This window comes from Lissotriton vulgaris, chromosome 1_1 (genome assembly GCF_964263255.1).
Source record: "Lissotriton vulgaris chromosome 1_1, aLisVul1.2, whole genome shotgun sequence".
In the NCBI taxonomy this organism is placed as follows: Eukaryota; Metazoa; Chordata; class Amphibia; order Caudata; family Salamandridae; genus Lissotriton; species Lissotriton vulgaris.
This window is the reverse complement of record NC_141685.1, coordinates 1,146,053,702-1,146,075,809: the sequence shown is the minus strand read 5'-3', so window position 1 is coordinate 1,146,075,809 and position 22,108 is coordinate 1,146,053,702. Positions and strand designations below refer to the sequence as shown.

At 48.5% G+C, this 22,108-nt stretch overlaps 1 protein-coding gene across 2 annotated transcripts in view; it reads left to right on the top strand.

The window, feature by feature from the left end:
• The window catches only part of SUOX (sulfite oxidase), a 345,156-nt gene that overhangs the window by 308,180 nt on the left and 14,868 nt on the right, over positions 1 to 22,108 (top strand). The window contains exon 4 of one of the 2 annotated variants that reach the window (XM_086963911.1): positions 15,329 to 17,273. The exons of the other annotated variant lie outside the window; for it this stretch is intronic. Coding sequence (XP_086820037.1) covers positions 15,329 to 16,831 — 1,503 coding nt within the window. The 3' untranslated portion in view covers positions 16,832 to 17,273. Of the gene's footprint in view, positions 1 to 15,328; positions 17,274 to 22,108 lie in introns of those variants that run through there. 2 annotated transcript variants of the gene reach the window in all.

Sequence of the window (22,108 nt, the reverse complement as noted above, 5' to 3'; positions counted from 1 at the left end):
ACCACTGCACTCTGCACTACCACTCTGCACTCTGCACTACCAATCTGCACTCTGCACTACCAATCTGCACTCGGCACTCTCAATCTGCACTCTGCACTACCACTCTGCACTCTGCACTACCACTCTGCACTACCACTCTGCACTCTGCACTACCACTCTGCACTCTGCACTACCACTCTGCACTACTACTCTGCACTCTGCACTACCACTCTGCACTCTCAATCTGCACTCTGCACTCTCAATCTGCACTCTGCACTCTCAATCTGCACTCTGCACTACCACTCGCACTCTCAATCTGCACTCTGCACTACCACTCTGCACTACCACTCTGCACTCTGCACTACCACTCTGCACTACCACTCTGCACTCTGCACTACCACTCTGCACTCTGCGCTACCACTCTGCACTCTGCGCTACCACTCTGCACTCTGCGCTACCACTCTGCACTTTGCGCTACCACTCTGCACTTTGCGCTACCACTCTGCACTTTGCGCTACCACTCTGCACTCTGCGCTACCAATCTGCACTCTGCGCTACCAATCTGCACTCTGCGCTACCAATCTGCACTCTGCGCTACCAATCTGCACTCTGCGCTACCAATCTGCACTCTGTGCTACCAATCTGCACTCTGCACTCTCAATCTGCACTTTGCACTACCACTTTGCACTCTGCACTACCACTCTGCACTGCCACTCTGCACTCTCACTCTGCACTCTGCACTACCACTCTGCACTCTGCACTACCACTCTGCACTCTGCACTACCACTCTGCACTCTGCACTACCACTCTGCACTCTGCACTACCACTCTGCACTACCACTCTGCACTACCACTCTGCACTCTCAATCTGCACTTTCAATCTGCACTCTGCACTACCAATCTGCACTCTGCACTACCACTCTGCACTACCAATCTGCACTCTGCACTACCACTCTGCACTACCACTCTGCACTCTGCACTCTCAATCTGCAGTCTGCACTCTCAATCTGCACTCTGCACTACCACTCGCGCTCTCAAACTGCACTCTGCACTCTCAATCTGCACTCTGCACTCTCACTCTGCACTACCACTCCGCACTCTGCACTACCACTCTGCACTACCACTCTGCACTACCACTCTGCACTCTGCACTACCACTCTGCACTCTGCACTACCACTCTGCACTACCAATCTGCACTCTGCACTACCAATCTGCACTGTGCACTACCACTCGCACTCTCAATCTGCACTCTGCACTCTCAATCTGCACTCTGCACTACCACTCGCACTCTCAATCTGCACTCTACACTCTCAATCTGCACTCTGCACTACCACTCTGCACTACCACTCTGCACTACCACTCTGCACTACCACTCTGCACTACCACTCTGCACTCTGCACTACCACTCTGCACTCTGCGCTACCACTCTGCGCTACCACTCTGCACTACCACTCTGCACTACCACTCTGCACTACCACTCTGCACTACCACTCTGCACTCTGCACTACCACTCTGCACTCTCAATCTGCACTCTGCACTCTCAATCTGCACTCTGCACTACCACTCGCACTCTCAATCTGCACTCTGCACTCTCTATCTGCACTCTGCACTACCACTCTGTACTACCATTCTGTAATACCACTCTGCACTCTGCACTACCACTCTGCACTACCACTCTGCACTACCACTCTGCACTACCAATCTGTACTCTGCACTACCAATCTGCACTCTGCACTACCACTCTGCACTACCACTCTGCACTCTGCACTCTCAATCTGCACTCTCAATCTGCACTCTGCACTACCACTCTGCACTACCACTCTGCACTACCACTCTGCACTACCACTCTGCACTACCAATCGGCACTCTGCACTACCACGCTGCACTACCAATCTGCACTCGCCACCAGACACGGCGGACACATGGAAAATTAATGAAGGGACCTGGTGAGGATGGGATACTCCGCTGCCATCGAGTTCATAGAAGAACAAGATTACATACGAAAAACAAGCAGCACAGAAAGCGATCACTTTCGCGATCGCAATTGTTTAAACAAGCAGCACAGAAAGCGATCACTTTTGCGATCGCAATTGTTTAAAAAAAAAACAGATCTGATGCATGTGATTCTCTACATTGCTGGCCGGCTGTTCATGCGCGCACACAGAGCTGAAGGGAAAAAAAACACAGCAGTGCACACGCTCCCAGCACCATCTGCCTTCAATTACCGGCACCTCGGACAGCTGGTAATTGAGGATTTATGTATTCTTCTGCGCGTGTCCGAATACAATATGCAGGAAGTGGACATTGAGTAATTCCTAAGGCCTATGGCGTGCTGCCTTACTTAAACACAGCCTTGCCTGGACCAATTACATAGCATATGCCACATAACCACCAGGAAAACGATCGCGCACAATGGCATCTATGGCATTTTTAGGACGCTTCGCTAAAAGCCCTTACATTAGGGATCGGAACTCCGCCCCACTTCTGACGAAGTGGTAATGTAGGCCGAGCCCTAAAAAGTGATGGGAGGAATGCTGACACGAAGTCCAGCGACTGACAATCGGTCGTGGTAGTGATAGAGCGCGCAGGTCACCCGACTATAATTTTACCAATACTCACCTGGGCCCATAATTCAATTACACATTTACTCAATCAGGTAACCCACACTCTACTACCAGTTTATTTTATTTTCCACTAATTCCTATACCATTGACTTACCAATCCTTGTCACTGGTACTATGACCACATGGATCAGGGAGTTAGTTGTAAAGAAGGCAGTCAAAATACAATAACATTTGCACTCATGTAATAACCACAGACTCGGGAAAGGTTTAAACTCTTTATCTATTCATCATCGAAAGTCATGATCCACAAATTAAAAGTAATTAACCTATCAATAACCAAGATTAGAAATAGTGTGTAACTATGCAAAAGATATAGTATGCCAACCATTTAGCAAACACAAAATAAAGGGAAGGTAAGAACAAGGAACATGCTATTTGAGAAACAGACCTTTGCAACTTGACTAAAGGAGGGTAAAGAAATGGGACATACTAAACCAACAGATTCGCAATTATTAACAGTTTGGAAAAAGAGAACACAATATGCAATATCGAAACTCAATTTTAGCACATAACTATAGGAAAGGTAAAAATTGGAACACACTATAAATTCAGCTTAACTCCTTAAAGGGAGGGTAAAGAAAAGGAACAAATTATGCAATCATGGAAAAAACATTTAGCATTTGACTAAAAGGTGGGTAAGAAAATGGAACACGCTAATAAACATCAAAACATGAATTTATCACTTACTAAGGAAAGGGTAAGAAAAGGAACATATGCAATCAAAGCTTTAGCAATTAGGGAGGGTAGAGAAAAGGACGCAAATTATATTGACGAATACCCACACAGATTTATATTTACCTAGAATGGTGTGAAGACCAACCCTGGCCACACGGGTCAGTTGAAAAGGACAGAAGAACCCCAAAGATTTCAGTGCCAGCAGGTGCAGATCAGAAAATCAGGACAGGATAACCCCAGAATTTGGATCTGGACCGGACCACCAAAGGTTAAGACCAGCACCTGCAGTTTCGGTTGCAACGCCTGCGCTACTCCCTCTCTGCAAGGAATCAGCCAAAACCTCGATTGGGTTACAGCTTTCACCAGCAAAGTGCTTCGCCAGCACTTCAACGTTCCAGATCCCCGAATGGGTCAACCAACCTCCTGACAGAGTGCTCCGCAGCCCTCTGTTCTTTATCACCTATTGAGTGCATTGTGGTCAGTGACAGGTCAGCTATTCGGACAAGTCGTACAATTTCTCTAGCTAAACCTACGCTAGTTATACTGGTTTCCAGGTCAGTGTACCACCCCCCAAATGTTGCAAGTGTAAGGATCCCCAATTTCGATTGGAGAAAGTAGGAGGACGGGTAATCGCACCATCGAATATTTTGAATTTTGCCTTCTCCTATTCAAATTTATGTTCACGCCCATCAAATTCAGGTTCACATGATGTTTTCATTTCATATAACAATGGATGTTCTATTGACAAATACATTGTAGACATTTGACTTCTTCTAATGGGGTCAGACCTGAGTTTCCCAGGCACCTCTTGGCTGTGACTGCCATCTGGCTTGGGTTCAATAACGCAGAGCGCATCTTCTCGCTGCAGACTGTCATGCGCTGAAAGGACTTCCAAGATGGAGTAAATAGCACCTTCCAGGCCCAAAGATTATGATACATGAAAAGTAAAGGAAACAAATTTAGAACACAGAATAACATGAATACACTTTATACCATTAATTTCTACACTATACCCATTACTTTATAATATACTATAGCATTAAGATTAGGCAGAACGAACAGCTTAGCAAAAGCAGCAGTGCAAGTTTCTCGCACGTGAGAACACAAAGCAGCCATATTAGCACTAGTGCGCAGATGCAACAGATTTCCCTCCAAAGCTGCGAGTACGTCATGTCAAGTGGGTATGACAGACGCATGCGCAGTAGAAATTCCAGTGTAGCAGCAGCCATTTTAAATGCAAGCGTATTAGGATTAGAAAACACATAAGCAAGCTTCACTCAGATACCCAATAATGATGAAAAAGGGGCAAATTAGTAAGACAAACATGTTGATTACATTAGTTAGGGTTATTCGAGGTTCATGAATTCAAGCAAGTCGCTTGCTCCATCAGTAGCATTCCAACCCAATGTTCTTTTGCCCACCTCTGTTTGGCCTAGCCAAATGAAAATATGCACCAATAGGAGCAGTCCAACCCAAACTACCAAGTCAGGTCCTTTCTGAACCTGGACATTGCTTGTGGTCAATGCTCAAGATTTTTAACCATAGGGGTAGCATTATAAAACTGTCCTAATCAAAAATTATGTTTAGAAAAAGTAAACAATACAGCCTGTAAATTAGAGGACCTGTGTGAAGTGACCTGTGTTAAGCTTGCACCTAAGAGAGAGGGCAATCATTGTTAACAAGTCACCCGTACGTCTGCCAGAAGATGAAGAAAGTGCAGATAAAACAAACAACTTAAATCCATCCAAATGAAAATAGTTGTTCAAGATTACTGCAGACAAATCACCTTAAATTGCATGATATAATTCAGCCAGATCCAGTCAGGTTTCTTACTATTCAGACCGGTGATATTACAATTAACAAATTCAATGTATCAATGAACTATAATTTCAGGCTCGGAGAGCGCACTATCTAGGAAATAAAGCGATGGGAAGCCAAGCTCAAGAAAAAAAAAATATTTTAAGGATAAAGTCCTCTCCCACCCTGAGGTGGCATGCTTTATGTTCGGGCCCTTCCTCAAACCAAGAATGGAAATTCAATGGTGTGGGCTATTACTTATGACTCACACCACCGGAGGAGCAGCTGAAGGAGCTCTTCGAGGGTTTTTGAGGTTTTCTTTTACAGTTGGTCTCCTTTTGAGAGCTAGGTATGGGTGGGGTAAATTATGAATGCAGAGTGCAAAGTGAAATGCAACTAGATTAAAACTACTTTCCGGTGAACCAATAACTTTATTGGCTGTCCTCAGATAGCAGATTAAAATCAATTAAAATCAAGGGAAGTTAAACCAACCCAATCAAAAAAATGTTTTGGTCGACATGTTTCTACCCTTCTCAGGACCTTATCTCAGGGGTTCCAGGCATTCATCAGGACAGTTAGTGTAAATCAGTGAGAAAAGTGAAAATAAGGTTTATTCACTTATAAATTCCATTAAAGTGGCAATTCATAAAGTCCACTATTTTCAGGACCTAAATGAGAGTTACAGGTGTTAAACCTGATCATTGTCTGATCACAAGCGTAACATGACTGACTGCATCTCTGTTTGAGTTACATGGTATTTAGTGGCTCACAGTTTTCCGCACCCAGGGCCTCGACTGGAACAACATTTTTATAGGCCTCACCACCTTCTGGGGTATCTTCCTCCGTTTCAGGCACCAAACAGTAGTGCTACAAATGGGAGAGGAGGCTCCATGAATCCAAGGTGCCTGCGCCAACACTCGGGCATCCACCCTAAAGTGGGAAAAGTCAACAACTAGGTAGTCTCTCTCAAACCACTTAAGCCCACCCCATCCAACTCATGCTCCTCGCCATGTTGATATATTGACCAATGACTGCCACACACCGACATGCCTACGAAACCAATACATGACCTTGTTTTTCAATTGTGAATACCTTACCCATGTTCTATCTGTTAAGTGTGGCACATTACCCAAAACAACCGCACATGGTGTAATATCAGGTGGCAGATTTACCTGCAAGGGAAACCGCCGTAGCATTGTGGCTGCCATGGAGGTCAACCAAATACATATTTACAGAAGAAACCTGACAAGATGAGACAGGGCAATTAGAGAGGCTTGCAACAGAAAGAGCTGGGGAGGGTCTGAGGCGGTGGAGGATGCACAGCCTTGGAGGTAGGTGAGAACAAAACGTGATTGACCAGCCACAGCATCAGAGGTGTTACAAGTTAGATCACCCAGGCCCAAGCTGAAACATGCTGACATGTCCCCCTCGACGTAACCCGCCCAAGACATGACACCCCTGCCGTCTCCCATATGACAGGCTGGCTCTGGCATGCCCTTCCTCCAGTGCTGTCAATGTGGCAAGTGCAAAAAGAACAATTGAAGGACAGAATGCAGAACAATGTCATACATTCACCCCAGTATAAAGATCTGGGCTTAAATCTATTGTTTGTTTGCTCACCATGCCATTCCAGTTTGGACCCAGCCATATGCAAATCAGTCTTGACCCTGGGCCCAATGGGAACAGTCCAGCCCGAACTGCCAGGCCAGGTCCCTCGCCTGCCCAGACGCGGTTTCCTTGCTCACTTTGCTTCTGGATTCAAGCTAGCCTGGTTACCCTGAAACCGGTTCCAGGATGCTTGTTTCAGGTTCAGGGAAGACCAGGCTTGACAGTTCAGGCTGGACTGTTCTCATGAGGCACAGGGTCAAGACTGATTTGCATATAGCTTGGTCTGAACTGAGGTGGCGAAGCGAACTAAAGAATGATGATGGATTTAACCCAGATCTGTGACGGGGGGTGAGTGTCTGAAAAGTTTCAGCGCACCGTCCATCATCTCCTTGTGTTTGTCAGTGTGGCAAGGGACTTTTCAATATTGCCCAACCTTTGGTAACACTGATCAAAAGAACTCTTAACTAGGCGTTCAATTTTAGGGGCCAGATTGCTCAGTAAAACTTAAAACACTGTTTCCTCAGACTTTTTAGGGCCCCCTTTAATCACTTACTTCAGCTGAAAAAAACCTTAGCTGCCAAGACAACTATAGCCATTGAAGGACCTACTGCTTTCTTCTGTTTGCGGGCCTAGGGGCTCAGTGTCCGATAATGAATCTTCGTTGATAGGATTCGAATGGTGTATATACATAGAGATTGTAAATCTCGTCTCTCTCCTACTATCCCCATCTTGAGGGCAGATGTTACAATGTGCAATGGCTGCTTCCCCTTACTAGTGTTAGGGGACAAAGTATTTGTGCTACACACTTCCCTGACAAGTTAAATAGGGACTGAGATGCGGGCAAGTAAGCCCATCTCCTCCTCTGCAATTGTGAATTCTTCATTAAGGGCCCCAATGGCTGAGGTCAAAAAGTTAATTGTAGAGTTTTTGCTAGGGGCCCCATTCTGAGACTAATTAGAGTTTGTACAAGAAGCCATAGACTTACATTTCCCCATCCTGCATTGCTCGCCGAGTGGGAGTCAAAAGGGGGTGGCCCGGTCCACTTTCGAATGGGCACAGACAGGTTCAGTTTGGTGTTGGTGGCGGGGGGAGGGGGGTTGGGGTGGGGGGGGTCCATATGTTTTTTTTTTTTCTTCAAAATTACTTTTGCATAATATTTAGAACAAATCTGACTTAGCCATTGAACTGGATTTTTGTGACAATAACTTACAGGCCCTGGGTATATCTTGGTACCATATGCTGGGGATTTACAGGTAAATTAAATATGCAAATCAGGAGTATAAAAATGTTGCCATGTTGATGGGCTTTACCACTGGTTAGCAGGGGTAAATTGCACAGGGTTCTATTGCCAGCAAAAGTAGGGTTCAGCAAAATGGCAAAATATTTGGGGTGACCTGACAAGAAAGGGCACAGTTCGAACTACTCCCATACATTCCGGAAATGAAACCTGACTATGTATAAATGTTGAGATATAATGGGCATCATGGATTCATTCAGCAACAGTTTTTCATTTGGAATGGTTCTAGCCTTTCTTTCATGTACGTTGTACATTTCAGTACCTCAGATTAGCATAACATCTATAAATGTGTATATGTACAGTACATATTTTACTATGGAACAAAAAGTGATAGACAGCTGCTTCTATGTCTCTGTGTTTAATAGTGAACTTCATCATAATTCACAATTCTGATAGATACATCTGCCGTGTGGATTCCTCACCTTGTGAATATCCCCCTTGCACCAGCAACGTTCGGAAAATTCTTCGTAGCACGCCGGCGTGACCGACGTCATAGGAGCACGGCATTGCGCGCGACTCCGTCTGACGTCACCGACTCCACATAAGGCCCACGTCGGCGTGATGACGTCAGTTCCCTTTTTTCCGCGTCGTCGACGCTAACGGTTTCTGGGATCTTCTGCGATACTTTTTGTATCTTGTTGCTATTTGGTGTTACAGTTTCTCTTTTGGGATTTTCTTCTTCGTCGAGGATGTCGTCGAGGAAGACGGGTTTCAAGCAATGTGGTTCCTGTGCCCGAATGATGTCGATCACTGATCCGCATTCCGACTGTCTGTGATGTCTTGGGTCGGATCACGATGTTAAGAACTGTCGTTCCTGCTTCAAGATGAACCCCAAGGCCTTGCGAGAGCGGGAGGCGAAGCTTCTTCTTGCGAAGATGAAGGAAAGAGAAGCTGGAAGGTCTTCGAGGTCGGTTTCCAGGCGCTCGAAGTCGAAGCAGGTGTCGCGGTCGAAGTAGAGGTCGGCTTCGAGGTCGAGGTCCAGAGCGAGATCGAGGTCCAGAGCGAGATCGAGGTCCAGAGCGAGGTCGAGGTCCAGAGAGAGGTCGAGGTCCAGAGAGAGGTCGAGGTCTGGATCCAAGTCGGCTTCGGGCCATGCTTCGAGCTCCTCAAGGAAGAAGCATAAGAGGAGTAAGCATCACTCCAAACATCACTCTGGCAAGGAGTCTTCGGATTCGAAAAAGAAGTCTCGTAAGCATCATAAGGACTTCGTGTCTCCTTCACCGGCACTTTCTCATGTGGGTTCTCCGGTTCAGGAGCAGGAACCGGATCTGGAGTCGCACCATTCTTCGGTGCATGAAGTAGAAGAAGTTCCTCGAGCACCGACTCCGGTTGTGGAGCCTGAAAATCAAGAGGGCCAGGGTGCACCTTTGCCGGATCAGCCTCCTTCGGAGCGGCCGTTGGGTTCGTACCCTCCCTTTCCAGGTCCAGGTCAGGATCCCTCGCAGTTTTTAAATGCCATGTTTGGTGTTTATACGAGGGCTGTGTACCCCACTGGCGCACCAGTTGGTCCCATGGGTCCATTGTCTTTTAATTTAGGTGTGCCTCAGGCTTATGCCCCGGCCCCCTTTATGCCGTTTATGCCGACGCCTTGTTCTCCTTGGCTCGGTACGGCGCCGCCGAGGTCGTCGACTTCGCTTGCGGCTTCGCCGACTCCGCATCGGCCTCGTGGTGATTCGGATCGTGGTGCTTCCCGTCCTCAAGCTCCTCGCTCGACGTCGGCTCCGGCGCCGTCGGAGTCTTTTCCGGATCCGTCGACTTCGGTCCGCATGGAAGGGTCGAGGCGCAGAGCTCAACGCCTCTTGGAGGAGAAGGAGTATATGGACTCCGAGGTTGAGGAAGGAGAGCTACAGGATCAGGGGGATTGTTTTGAGAACCTCCAAAGCGCAAGTGGCCTGGAACTTTCTCCTGAGTGGGGTTTGCCATCCGTTTCGGATACCCCATCCAAGGACGTAGCTCCCTATCACGTCGTAATTAGGAAGGCTGCGGATTTGCTAGGCTTGACTTTGCCCACTGTTGAGTACAAACCCAACATCCTCACGGAGGTTTTACATTCGCCTTCTTCAATTATAGAGCCTACACTTCCTTTCACTGACGCATTGACTGAGCCAATAAAGGAGGTTTGGAAGAGGCCTTTGACTGCTCCTGCGGTTTCCAGGTCGGTGGCAAGGCGTTACAGGGTGGCTCCTGATGACCCTGAATTTCTTTCTTCACATCCTTCTCCGGAGAGTCTGGTGGTGTAGGCCGCTTGTTCCAGCAGAGCTGCAGGTTCTTTCCCTCTGGTGCCGGCAGACAAGGACTCTAAAAAATTGGACCAGTCTGCTAAGAAGATTTTCTCCTCGGGTAGCATGGCTTTAAAATCCACTAATGCTACTTGCCTGTTGGGGAGATATGTTCATGCGTTGATGGACTCTGTGAAACAACTTTCATCTAAGCTTCCAGAGAATGATTGGAAGAACTTTAACGAAGTGGTCTCCGATACTCAGGCTGCAGCCCGTATGGTAATACAGAGTGGCATGGACACGGTGGACTCTGTTGCCAGGATTATGGGCTCTACTGTTGCGGCCAGAAGGGCCGCATGGCTTAAGTCCTCTGATTTTTCTACTGATGTTCAGTCTACCTTGTTGGACTTGCCATTTGATGGAACAGGCCTCTTTGGTAAAAAAGCTGACGTAGCCCTGGAGAGATTCAAGGACAGCCGGGCTAAGGCGAGGTCTTTGGGCCTTCAGACAAGGGGTTCTGCAGCTAGGAAGTTTAGGGGATTTGGCAGATCCACTTTTCGTTCCTACAACCAAGGTCAGCAGCAGCAGCGACAGAATCCTCTGTATAAGTCCTACAGAGGAAAACAAAAGGGCCGAGGTCGTAGACGCCAGGCCTCCTCCTCCTCCTCTTCCTCTAATAATCAACCCCCTCCCTCTGCAGCAAAGCAGCCCTAGATCCGCCATTCTGGATCATGTGGCTCCGGTGGGGGGTAGGCTTACTCATTTTCTACGGGATTGGGAATCGGTTACATCAGATCTTTGGGTTCTCAATCTCGTAGAAATTGGGTATGCTCTTCCTTTCCAGGAGTTCCCTCCCAATTACCCTCCTTGCCAGGGTTTTTGTTCGGAGGACCACCTACTTCGTCTGCAGGAAGAAGTCCTGGCTCTGTTCAAAAAAGGTTCGATAGAGGTGGTCCCGGAGCAGGAGAGGGGTCAGGGGTGCTACTCCCGGTATTTCCTGATCCCCAAGAAGGATGGCAGGTTACGTCCAATCCTGGACCTCAGGATTTTGAATCGCTATCTCAAGCAGGAGAAGTTAAAAATGCTCACACTTGCGCAGGTTCTTCAAGCGCTGTTGGAAGAAGACTGGATGGTGTCAATCGACTTGCAGGATGCGTATTTTCACATCCCGATCCTGAAGTCGCACAGGAAGTATCTCCGTTTTGCGGTGGGAACGCAACACTACCAGTTTGCGGTCCTTCCGTTTGGACTTACTACTGCGCCTCGAGTTTTCACCCAGGTGATGGCGGTGGTGGCAGCACATCTCAGGAGATCGGGGATTCCTGTGTTCCCCTATCTGGACGACTGGCTGATCAAAGCGGAGTCGCCCGAGAAGGTGCTTCATCACCTGCAAGAAACATCGCAGCTGTTGTACAGGTTGGGTTTTTCGATAAACGTGCCCAAATCTCACCTTGTGCCCTCCCAGCGCAACCTGTTCATAGGTGCGGTACTGGACACTACTGTATGTTGTGCATTCCCTCCTCCACAAAGGATTCGCGACATTCAGGAAATGATTCCTTTATTTTACAATGGAGCGGTCGTTCCAGTCCTGAAGGTCCTTCGCCTGCTCGGTCTTATGGCTTCTTGCATTCTGTTGGTCAACCATGCACGCTGGCACATGAGGGCACTCCAGTGGTGCCTCCGCAGGCAGTGGTATCAGCACAACGGAGATCTCGGGGAGTCAGTGAAGATCTCCAGAGAAACTGCAGCGGATCTGTCTTGGTGGGGCGTGGAAGGCAATCTGTCACAAGGAAAGCCTTTTCAACTACCTCCATCAGTGGCCACGGTGATAACGGATGCATCCACTCTAGGGTGGGGTGCTCATCTGGGGGATCTGGAGGTCAAGGGTCTTTGGTCTCCAGAGGAAAGGTTGCTTCACATCAACCTTCTAGAGTTGCGGGCCATACGTCTGGCGCTCAAGGCCTTCCTCCCTTTCCTTCGCGGTCAGTCGATCCAAGTCCTGACGGACAACATGACCGCGATGTGGTACATCAACAAGCAGGGAGGAGTAGGGTCGTGGTGTCTCTGCAAAGAGGCTCTGCGTCTCTGGTCCTGGGTTCAGGATCATCAGATTTGTCTGATGGCAAATCATCTGGCCAGAGTTCTGAACGTGCGTGCAGACGTTCTCAGTCGGCAGTTCTCTGCCGACCACGAGTGGAGGCTTCACCCGGAGGTTGTTCACGACATCTTTCAGATGTGGGGGACTCCTCGGGTGGATCTGTTTGCCACTTGCGAGAATGCTCACTGCCCGTCATTCTGCAGCCTCCAGTATCTGATGCAAGGAGCGTTGGGGGATGCGTTTCAGTTGAGCTGAGGAGGTCAGCTCCTTTACGCGTTTGCTCCCATACCCTTGATTCCTCGGGTTCTGAGGAAGATTCGCCAAGACCGGGCCCAAGTCATATTGGTCGCCCCGGATTGGCCAAGAAGGGTGTGGTACTCGGACCTTCTCCACCTCTCCTCTCACCCGCCGCTCCGTCTCCCTCTCAGGGCAGACCTCCTCTCTCAGATGGAGGGGCAGGTTCTACACCCCCACCTCCAGACATTACACCTTCATGCCTGGAGATTGAACGGCGCAATCTGAATTCCTTCTCTCTTCCTCACGATGTGGTGGATGTCATTCTTTCTGCCAGGCGCGACTCCACTAAGTCCATCTATTCGTATAGGTGGTCTTAGTTTGTCTCTTGGTGTAGGGAGAGGGATGTTGACCCATTGAAGGCTCATTTGTCTGACATTTTGTTGTTTGCTCTTTCTCTGGCACGGCAAGGGTTTGCTGTCGCCACTGTCAAAGGATATCTTTCGGCTTTATCTGCTTTCCTCTGTTTGCCGGATCAGCCCTCTCTTTTTAAATCTCCTGTAGTATTAGGTTTTTGAAGGGACTCACTAATATGTTCCCTCCTTCTCCCTTTATTGTTCCTCATTGGGACTTGAATCTTGTGTTAACTTATCTGATGGGTTCGCCGTTTGAACCTTTGCACAAGTGTCCCATGAGGCTTCTTTCTTTTAAAACGGTCTTCTTGGTTGCAATTACCTCGGCAAGGAGGGTAAGTGAGCTTCAGGCTCTTAGTTCCAAGCCCCCGTTCTTGTCCATTCATGCTGACAGAATGGTTCTCAGGACCAGGGCTGCTTTTCTGCCTAAGGTGGTGACTCCCTTCCACCCAGGACAATCCATTACCCTTCCAACCTTTTATCCTCCCCCACACCCTTCCAAGGAGGAGAAGAGGCTTCATCGCTTGGACCCAAAGAGAGCGGTTAGTTTCTATCTTGATAGGACTAAAGACTATCGTATTGACGATCAGCTCTTCGTGGGTTTTGCTGGCTGCAAGAAGGGCAGAGCGGTGCACAAGCGCACACTTTCCAGGTGGATTATCCTCTGTATCAAGATTTGCTACTCTCTGGGGGGTAAGGACCCTCCTGAGGGTATTAGAGCTCATTCAACTAGAGCGAAGTCTGCAACATCTGCTTTGTCTAGAGGTGTTCCTGTTGAGGACATTTGCAGGGCCGCGACATGGGCCTCCCTCCACACTTTTGCGAAGCACTACTGCTTGGATGCTGAGGTGAGGAGGGACGGCCACTTCGCGCGCTCTGTTCTCCAAGATTTCCTGGTGTAGCAGAGTGGTCACCCTCCTCCGGGAGTGGGGACTGCTGTGGGACTCTATTCACAAGGTGAGGAATCCACACAGCAGATGTATCTATCAGAAGAACAAGTTACTTACCTTCGGTAACGCTTTTTCTGGTAGATACAGTATCTGCCTGTGGATTCCTCACTGACCCACCCGCCTCCCCCTTGTCCACTCTGCTATACCTGGTTTTTGTGCAAATGTATTTATGAATTTGTATTTCTGGAATTTTATGGTTTTGCACTTTAGATGTTTTTAGATTGCATGTAGAGAAGTGTGGCTCAGGGGTTAGAGGCGGCAGACCCGGAAGCTGAGATCGGCCCTGGACCAGGGTTCAATTCCCTGCCTCGGCAGGTCTTGGGCTCAAAAATTCCACGGACTCGATAATTCTCACTCCGGTGCCTTCTCAACTCACGGGTTCACACTCTGCGACTCTGGGCAATAGCTTGCTTAATCTCCACAACGGCCCCTCGCGGCGGGATGCCTGGCTTTCACCTTGTGGATACCCTGCCGGGGTTATCTCACAGGGGAATACCAGGACGGGTTCCCTAAGCAAGCGCCGGGAAACCCTTTGTGGGTAGCTGTGCGCTATATAAGCTCAAATACATTTACATTTACATTTACATGTACTGTGTACATTGTATATATGTATATATTTGTTGGTCCTTCCGGGTGCCTCGAAGGCACGGAAAAAAGGGCGGAACTGACGTCATCACGCCGACGTGGGCCTTATGTGGAGTCGGTGACGTCAGACGGAGTCGCGCGCAATGCCGTGCTCCTATGACGTCGGTCACGCCGGCGTGCTACGAAGAATTTTCCGAACGTTGCTGGCGCAAGGGGGATATTCACAAGGTGAGGAATCCACAGGCAGATACTGTATCTACCAGAAAAAGCGTTACCGAAGGTAAGTAACTTGTTCGTATCTTCTAGATATGAAAATAAAAAGAATCCAGTTAGCTGAAGCAACAATTGTGTGAGTAAAGACATATATAAATGGTACAAAAGCATTCAACTGTTAGTTCAAAAAGGGTACAGTCTGCATTATGACCATGCACACTCAAGACGTGGGTCCTGTTCAGGGCAGGGAGGGTGAAATAAAGTGAGTTTATGTATTACTTAGCATTGTTATTCAAGAATTCCAGTTTTATCATGAATATTTTTCTGGATATTAAAGTAGAAACTTAGCTTACACAATGGTATTCACTACAGCAGGAAACGTCTGAGGCTTGTGAAGAACTGTCCGTTGTACTTCCTCAGGTATACTATTAGCAGCATAGTCATGAACACATTAAGTAACATTCTTGCATACCTTATGTCTGTCAAGCCTTTCTAATCATGCTACTCTTTTTTCACACCATTATTCACTAATATTTATGGGACAACTTCCTCTGACCATCTTATGATCTATACACTCAGGAATACTCCTTGATTTGTATTCTCTAGAAAAATAATTTAAAAAATGTTTATTTTGCAGGAGGCTGCCCTGTCCGAGGATCAATCAAGAGAGCCAGGAGACTTGGTCTCTTTGCCCCCTAAGATCTACACCCGTGAGGAAGTGCGAAGGCACAAGACAATGGCAGATGGTGTGTGGGTGACTTACGGCCGTGACGTGTTCGACGTCACAGAGTTTGTGGAGTGTCACCCTGGTGGAAGTCGCATCATGCTGGCAGCAGGGGGCTCCCTTGAGCCCTTCTGGGGCATGTATACTGTTCACAACCATGAGCATGTCTTGGAGTTACTTAATGCCTACAAAGTTGGGGAGCTGAGCACTCAAGAAGAAGCCGAGGTTGCTGCTGCTGACGTGTCGGATCCATACTCCAGGGATCCCCAGCGTCACCCTGCCATGAGGGTGAACAGTCTGAAGCCGTTCAATGGAGAACCACCCGCTGAGATCCTATCTGAGAACTTCATCACACCCAACGAGTTCTTCTTTAAGAGAAACCACCTACCAGTACCGGACATTGATGCCAGTTCATACAAACTAGAAGTTGAGGGTCCCGGGGGTCGGTCCATGGTTCTTACTCTGGCTGACCTCAAGACAAAGTTCACCAAGCATGAGGTGACAGCCACACTGCAATGTGCTGGGAACCGCCGCTCAGAGATGAACGCTATTAAGCAAGTGAAGGGGGTGGACTGGGGGATAGCAGCCATCAGCAACGCAACATGGGGCGGTGCAAAGCTTCGGGATGTGCTGCTTCAAGCAGGTTTCCAAGACGGCATGGAAGGAGCGAAACATGTGTGTTTCGAAGGGCTGGACAAAGACCTGACTGGTACAGTGTATGGTGCCTCCATTCCTTTCAACGTGGCCATTAGCCCTGAACATGAGGTTCTGCTAGCCTATGAGATGAATGGTCAGAAGTTGCCACGTGACCATGGCTTCCCAATCCGCGTTGTTGTGCCTGGCGTGGTGGGCGCCAGAAATGTTAAATGGCTAGGCAAAGTATCTGTGGGCCCAGATGAGAGCCAGAGCCACTGGCAGCAGAACGATTATAAAAGCTTCTCTCCTTCTGTGGATTGGGACACGGTTGACTTTAAGACATCCCCTGCCATCCAAGAAATGCCCATCCAATCAGCCATAACTGATCCAAAAAATGGGGATGTGGTGACTGCGGACAAGAAGAAAATTACAGTGAAGGGCTACGCATGGAGTGGTGGTGGCCGCGAGGTGGTCCGTGTAGATGTTTCGTTCGACGGTGGTCAGTCCTGGCAAGTGGCTCACCTATCCAGGCATGAGCAGAAGGCTGGCCGTGCCTGGGCCTGGAAACTCTGGGAGCTAAGTGTCCCTCTGCCTGCCAAAGTTTCAGAGTTGAATATTATATGCAAGGCTGTAGACTCAAGCTACAATGTGCAGCCTGACACTGTTGCACCAATCTGGAATTTGAGAGGCGTGTTGAGCAACGCCTGGCACCGGGTGCATGTCACTGTGCGGAGTGATAAGGCGCGAGGCTCAAGACAGACTGTTCATGGTAAAGAGTAATGTGCTTTCCCTTTTTACCACTAACAAAACTGATTCGAAATCATCTGTCTCATCAAGACCAGGGACTGAATGGAGTTCGAATCTATAGTCCCCTCTATCTTGACTTGGGTAGTTTCAAGCACTCTGGCAGGCAGTGTGAGAAATGATTACTGCTGTGTGGGAGTGGGGCTCCAGGTCTCCAAACACAATATCATCCATGTGTACCAATTCCTAGCAGAACCATAAATAAACCAAAGCTCTTGGGAGCAAATGTTTACAGAGTACAGTGTGCAAGAAGACTCACTCAGGAAGTTCTAGTGTCTTAAAATTGTCTAGTCAATGTATTCATAGTGCCTTGTACTAATTAGAATTACTTTGCTTTTACAACTACCATGCATCTCATCCAGGGCCAGCAACAGACAGTACCTGTCTCCCCACCATACTGATCTCTGCACCGTACTTTCACACTGCCATCAGTCAGGACAAACGTGGCTTTCTACTCTGAGAGTTTGTCCGATCCTTGTTTTCTTTTTGGACGAAGCGTTGTGCACAAAACATTTCCTCTGGGCGCCAGGGCGCTATATATTTTAGAGGGCTTCATTAATTACCGGTGTATTTTAATCAGTGTAGGATTAAAGCTGCCACTCTAAAGATTACATTTGATGGAATTATTTCTCTTTTTACTCCCAGGCACTGGCTGTTTTCTTTTTGGTGCCTCACATTATTGACAGTGAAAATTGGGGAAACTTCATTCAAGACACCTCTCCACCGCCGGACTATCGGCACCTGTTCTGTGGTACTTCCAATGGCGAGATAGGGAAAGGAGCAGTGTGTAGCCCAGCTGTCACTGGCCCCTAATCGCATTGGGATTCACGACAGAAGTTCTTGGAAATGTTTTGTTGAGAGTTTGTGACTAGGGGTCCCACTCAGAATTACCTAATCGATTAAACCAACCTGCTGGGATGCCATTTTATTTTTTCCCTAACATGTAAATCACACTTTTAAAGAGCCCTACTGCCCAGGCTGGATACATTAAACAACACTTGGGGTGAAGGACAGTTAATTTCTTTCACAGGTGAGAGGGCTCAGCGATACTTTTACCATCTAGCCCTGAAAGCCGCACTGTGGGAACTGCACACAATTTTCATGTAGGCATATATGTAGTTTTCTATTTCAGAGATATATTATGACCTAAATCCCGTGCCAAAAACTGACTTATTGAAAAATATCTGATTAAGCCATCTAGCCACAGATTCCTTAACTTTTGAATTTTCCCCAGGCGCCCGTCCAAATCTAGACATTTTTCAGCAGTTCCTCTGCGCGCCGAGGATGGCGTTGTACTGCTCTGTGATGACGTTGACTCCTGTCATGTCAATGAAGCCATATAAGTCCCCTACGTCGCGCAGATGTCAGTTTCTTCATTTCCGCGCTGTAACGCGGAGTTCCTTGGGTTTATTTTTCTCAACCAATTCGACACTTGTTGTTGGCGGAACAGTGTACCTTTGTCTAATGTCTACAGGTTTCTAACCTTGTGGGTCTTATAGCCGACATATGTCAGTCACAGACCTGCATACAATTTGTATGTGGTGTTTAGGCGAGCACCACAACGCCAAGGATTGTGGTTCCTTACCTGAAACTAAAACCCAGGTCATTGAAGGAGCGGCGTTTTAAGTTGATGGTGGCAGTGTATCGCAATCCTCAGAGGATTCCCAGCCTCGGTTTTCGTTGTCCCGGGAAGAGGACGTCATTCTCCAAGGAAGTCAAAAGGTAAGTGTGAGGTAGCACTCCAGAGCCACCCTGATGCCTGCGCTATCAGTCCCAAAGAACCATTATGGATTCCTTACCTTCCGGGGTCAGATGACATCCACGGGCGAGGGGAACTCCACTCGTCATTAAAACCGGACTCTCGTCCTTCCCCACAGCTCGGACAAACACACGAGAAACACCTCAAGCCTCGGAGGGGCGGAGCGGAAATGACGTCCATCCAATTACATCCACAGGGAGGCTCCTGGGACAGGAGAAAGATGCGGAAGAGGAGACGAAGGGGGAGCGGCCCATTCCGGACCTGAGAGAGAGCAGAGGGAGAGTGCCAGCGACAACGCAGAGAGAGCCAAGAAGAAAGATGATGCCGAAGACCCCGAGAATCCCGAGCTTTGGTGCGAGGACAGGTGGATCCCGGAGGACACACACTCAGGAGAGTTGCGCCTGACAACTGTACGTGGCCTGGGCAGATGTTAAAGAAAGGGGGGCAGCTTGTAGCCTGCTGGGTGTAGCCGCTGCTTGCAGTCCGCTGTTTGCCTCCCATAGCTTTTAGCTTGCTGAGTGTAGCCCGCTGCTTACCTCCCTCCCGCTGTTCACCTACCGTAGCTTCCCGAGCCAATAGGGAAGGAAACTCCATTAATGATATTAGTACACGGGCCTTCCTCACACCCCCCTAATTTTCTTTACCCCCTTCCCTCACTGAACCCATTTCCCTTCCGCACAAACCGATCAAACAATCCTTCACGTGGTGTGGTGACAGTCCAGGTTATACAAAAGTACACTAACACTGACTGCGCCTTTTTCTGTTTTGTCTTACTTTTGAGAGAAACTTTGGGGATCCAACCAGACCACCAAAGAGTGATGAGAATTCCTACAGTGGTGAACCTATTTTGAACACGTCCCTTACCCAGCCAAGACTGTGCTTTCTGTCTTTGCATTGTTTTTGTTTGTTGTGTTTCTTTAACACCTACCGAAGTCCTGGATTCGGGACCATTACATACTGAAATAAAAATCATCTCACTATTACCCACATACGGCCTCTTCACTTCTGTTTCCGCCTGTCCTTCCGACAGTAAGTGATGGTTGAAGTCACAGCATTCTCGGACTTCACCGCATGGAGACTCCATCTCCCATGGGTACTCCCGCTCAATGGTTGAGGAGGCCGTAGGTGACTCCCCACTGTATCTCCCCGTGTTTTCGGGAGCCGGGTAGACAATGGCTCAGATGAGAGAATATTATGATTCCTTGCACCTCATTTTTGGGACCCCCATCTCCCTCTCGTGCGCCTGTAGACCCAAAGGAGGTAAGTGGGGCGCCATCGGAGGATTTGTCCTCTGTGACTGTTAGGCCATCAGAGTCGATGGATTGGCGCCGGTCAACGTCAACTGGTGTCGCGTTGACACAAACTTTCAACCCTTCGTGATCTTTGCCTACGATGCCGGTTTTTGACCAACCGACTCTTACTTTGACGTTGGCGACACCGGTCAAGTGCGCCTCTCCTCCACCAGTCGATGTTGTGACTGCGCTGCTTTGGATGCGGAGTTGGTGATGCAACCTGAGGACATTGTACAGTTTGTGGCCCCTTTTCAGGAAGAGTTGTGGCCCCTTTTCAGGAAGACACGTTGGGAGGTCCACCTGTGTCAATTAGGGCACTCATTCAGCCCATTTCCAACACCAGTGTGTTTCAGGTGGAGGAGAGCTGGTTTACAGCTCTTGGTAAAGCTAGTGGGCTGGATTGTTTGCCAGCCTCTGGGTTGCTTTCTCCCCCTAGTCTTGCCACGGGGGCAAGTTCCTCCCTCGCGGACATGCTGAGGAAAGTGACTGCAGTTTTAGACTTGTCACTGCCCATGGTACAAAGGTCTATTGACTCTTTGTTTGAAATCTTTTGCCAGGGACATACAGGAGACGAGCCTGTTCTTCCGTAAAGTGAGGCCCTATTTGATATTTTGTTAGGTGTTTCAGCCAAGACTGAGTCAGGGGTCTCAGTGGACTGTGATATTGCCCGTAGGCATCTGCCTGCCCCTGGGGACCCAGTTTGTTTGCATAGACATCCTCCCACATGTGGCCTAGTGACTCAGGCTGCAACGTCTTCACAAGATGTTGATTCTACTCCTAAGATTCCGGTGGGTAAGAATTCTAGGGATCGTGATGCTTGTGGTAAGCACATATTTGCTTCAGCCAACTCAGCATTGAGAGCCACCAACACGTCTTGTGTGCTGGGGCGTTTTTCCCATGCTTTATGGGATTCTTTACAGAAAATGCTCCCATCTCTTCCGGATAACCTCCGTGCTGAGGTAGGCAACTTAATTAGAGATGATCAACAGGCTGCTAGGATTTCCATAAGGTGTGGCATGGACACAATGGATTCTGTGGGTGGGGAATCCACACACAGTGGCACAGAGACATCTGGCTTGGTTGGCAACTTCAGGTTTTTCAGAAGCTGTCCAGTCGGCTTTGGCCGACATAGCAATTGATGGTGCTCGTCTTTTGGGGGATCAGGCAGGTGCGGCGTTAAGACGTTTCCGTGAAAGGTGGAAAACTACATAGCTGTAGTCCTATTATGTTCGAGGCATGTGGGCTGCTGAATTCATATCTGTGCATAGATCGCCGCCTAGTGTTGGGTCCGGATGATTGCACCTTGTTGTCCTGGAAGAGTCTTCGAAGTATCACGAGATAGGTGACTCCTCCCCTGGACTACAGTGCGCATGGGCATCTTCTCCATCCTCAGATTGTTTTTTTCCGCCATTGGGTTTGGATGTTATTCCTATACTCCAACTTCGGAATCGAAACTAAACTTTTCAAAAGGCCAAAATGCCTTTGACTTCGACGGTATTGTTCTCGCTCTGTACTTATTGACTCGATCGATCTTTCCATCTCGAACCTGTCGTCGACGCGGGCCGTTGAGCCTTTTCGACGCCACGTGGGCCTGCTGTCGATGGAAAGGAGCCCGTTCAAAAGGTGCCCACAATGCCACTCCGAGTTCCAGCATACTGACAAACATTCAGTATGCAACAAGTGCCTATCACCAGACCATAAGGAAGAAACCTGCCCAGCCTGTGCCCAATTCTGTTCGAAAAAAACCATCCGGATTCGATGGGCCGCTAGGCAAGAGATGCAGCGACAGGCACCGGAACCAGACAACATCTTCGATGATGACCAAGAACTTCCAGAAGCGGCAGATTCGGACCTAGAGATCGTCACCGTCGAGGACCACTCTGACTCAGATGACGAGATCCCACCGGGGCAAATCGGGAGTGCACTGCCCCCGACACCGATTACCCCGTTACAGAAGGCTCCGGTCGAGGCATCGCCTAAAGGCTTTAGCCAAGATCCAAAGAAACATTCAGCAGCCCCGCCGTCCGGCTCGGCTCTGTAACTAAAGAATAAGCCTTCAGAGACCCCAGGGTCAAGTAACGTTACCCCTAAGAGAGTTCTAGATCCCAAAAAGGTTGTGGACCCCAAGGGCGTCGACCCAAAGAAGGCTGTACTGCCTAAGGGTGTCGACCCGAAGAAGGCCGTCGAGCCGAAGGGCGCCGA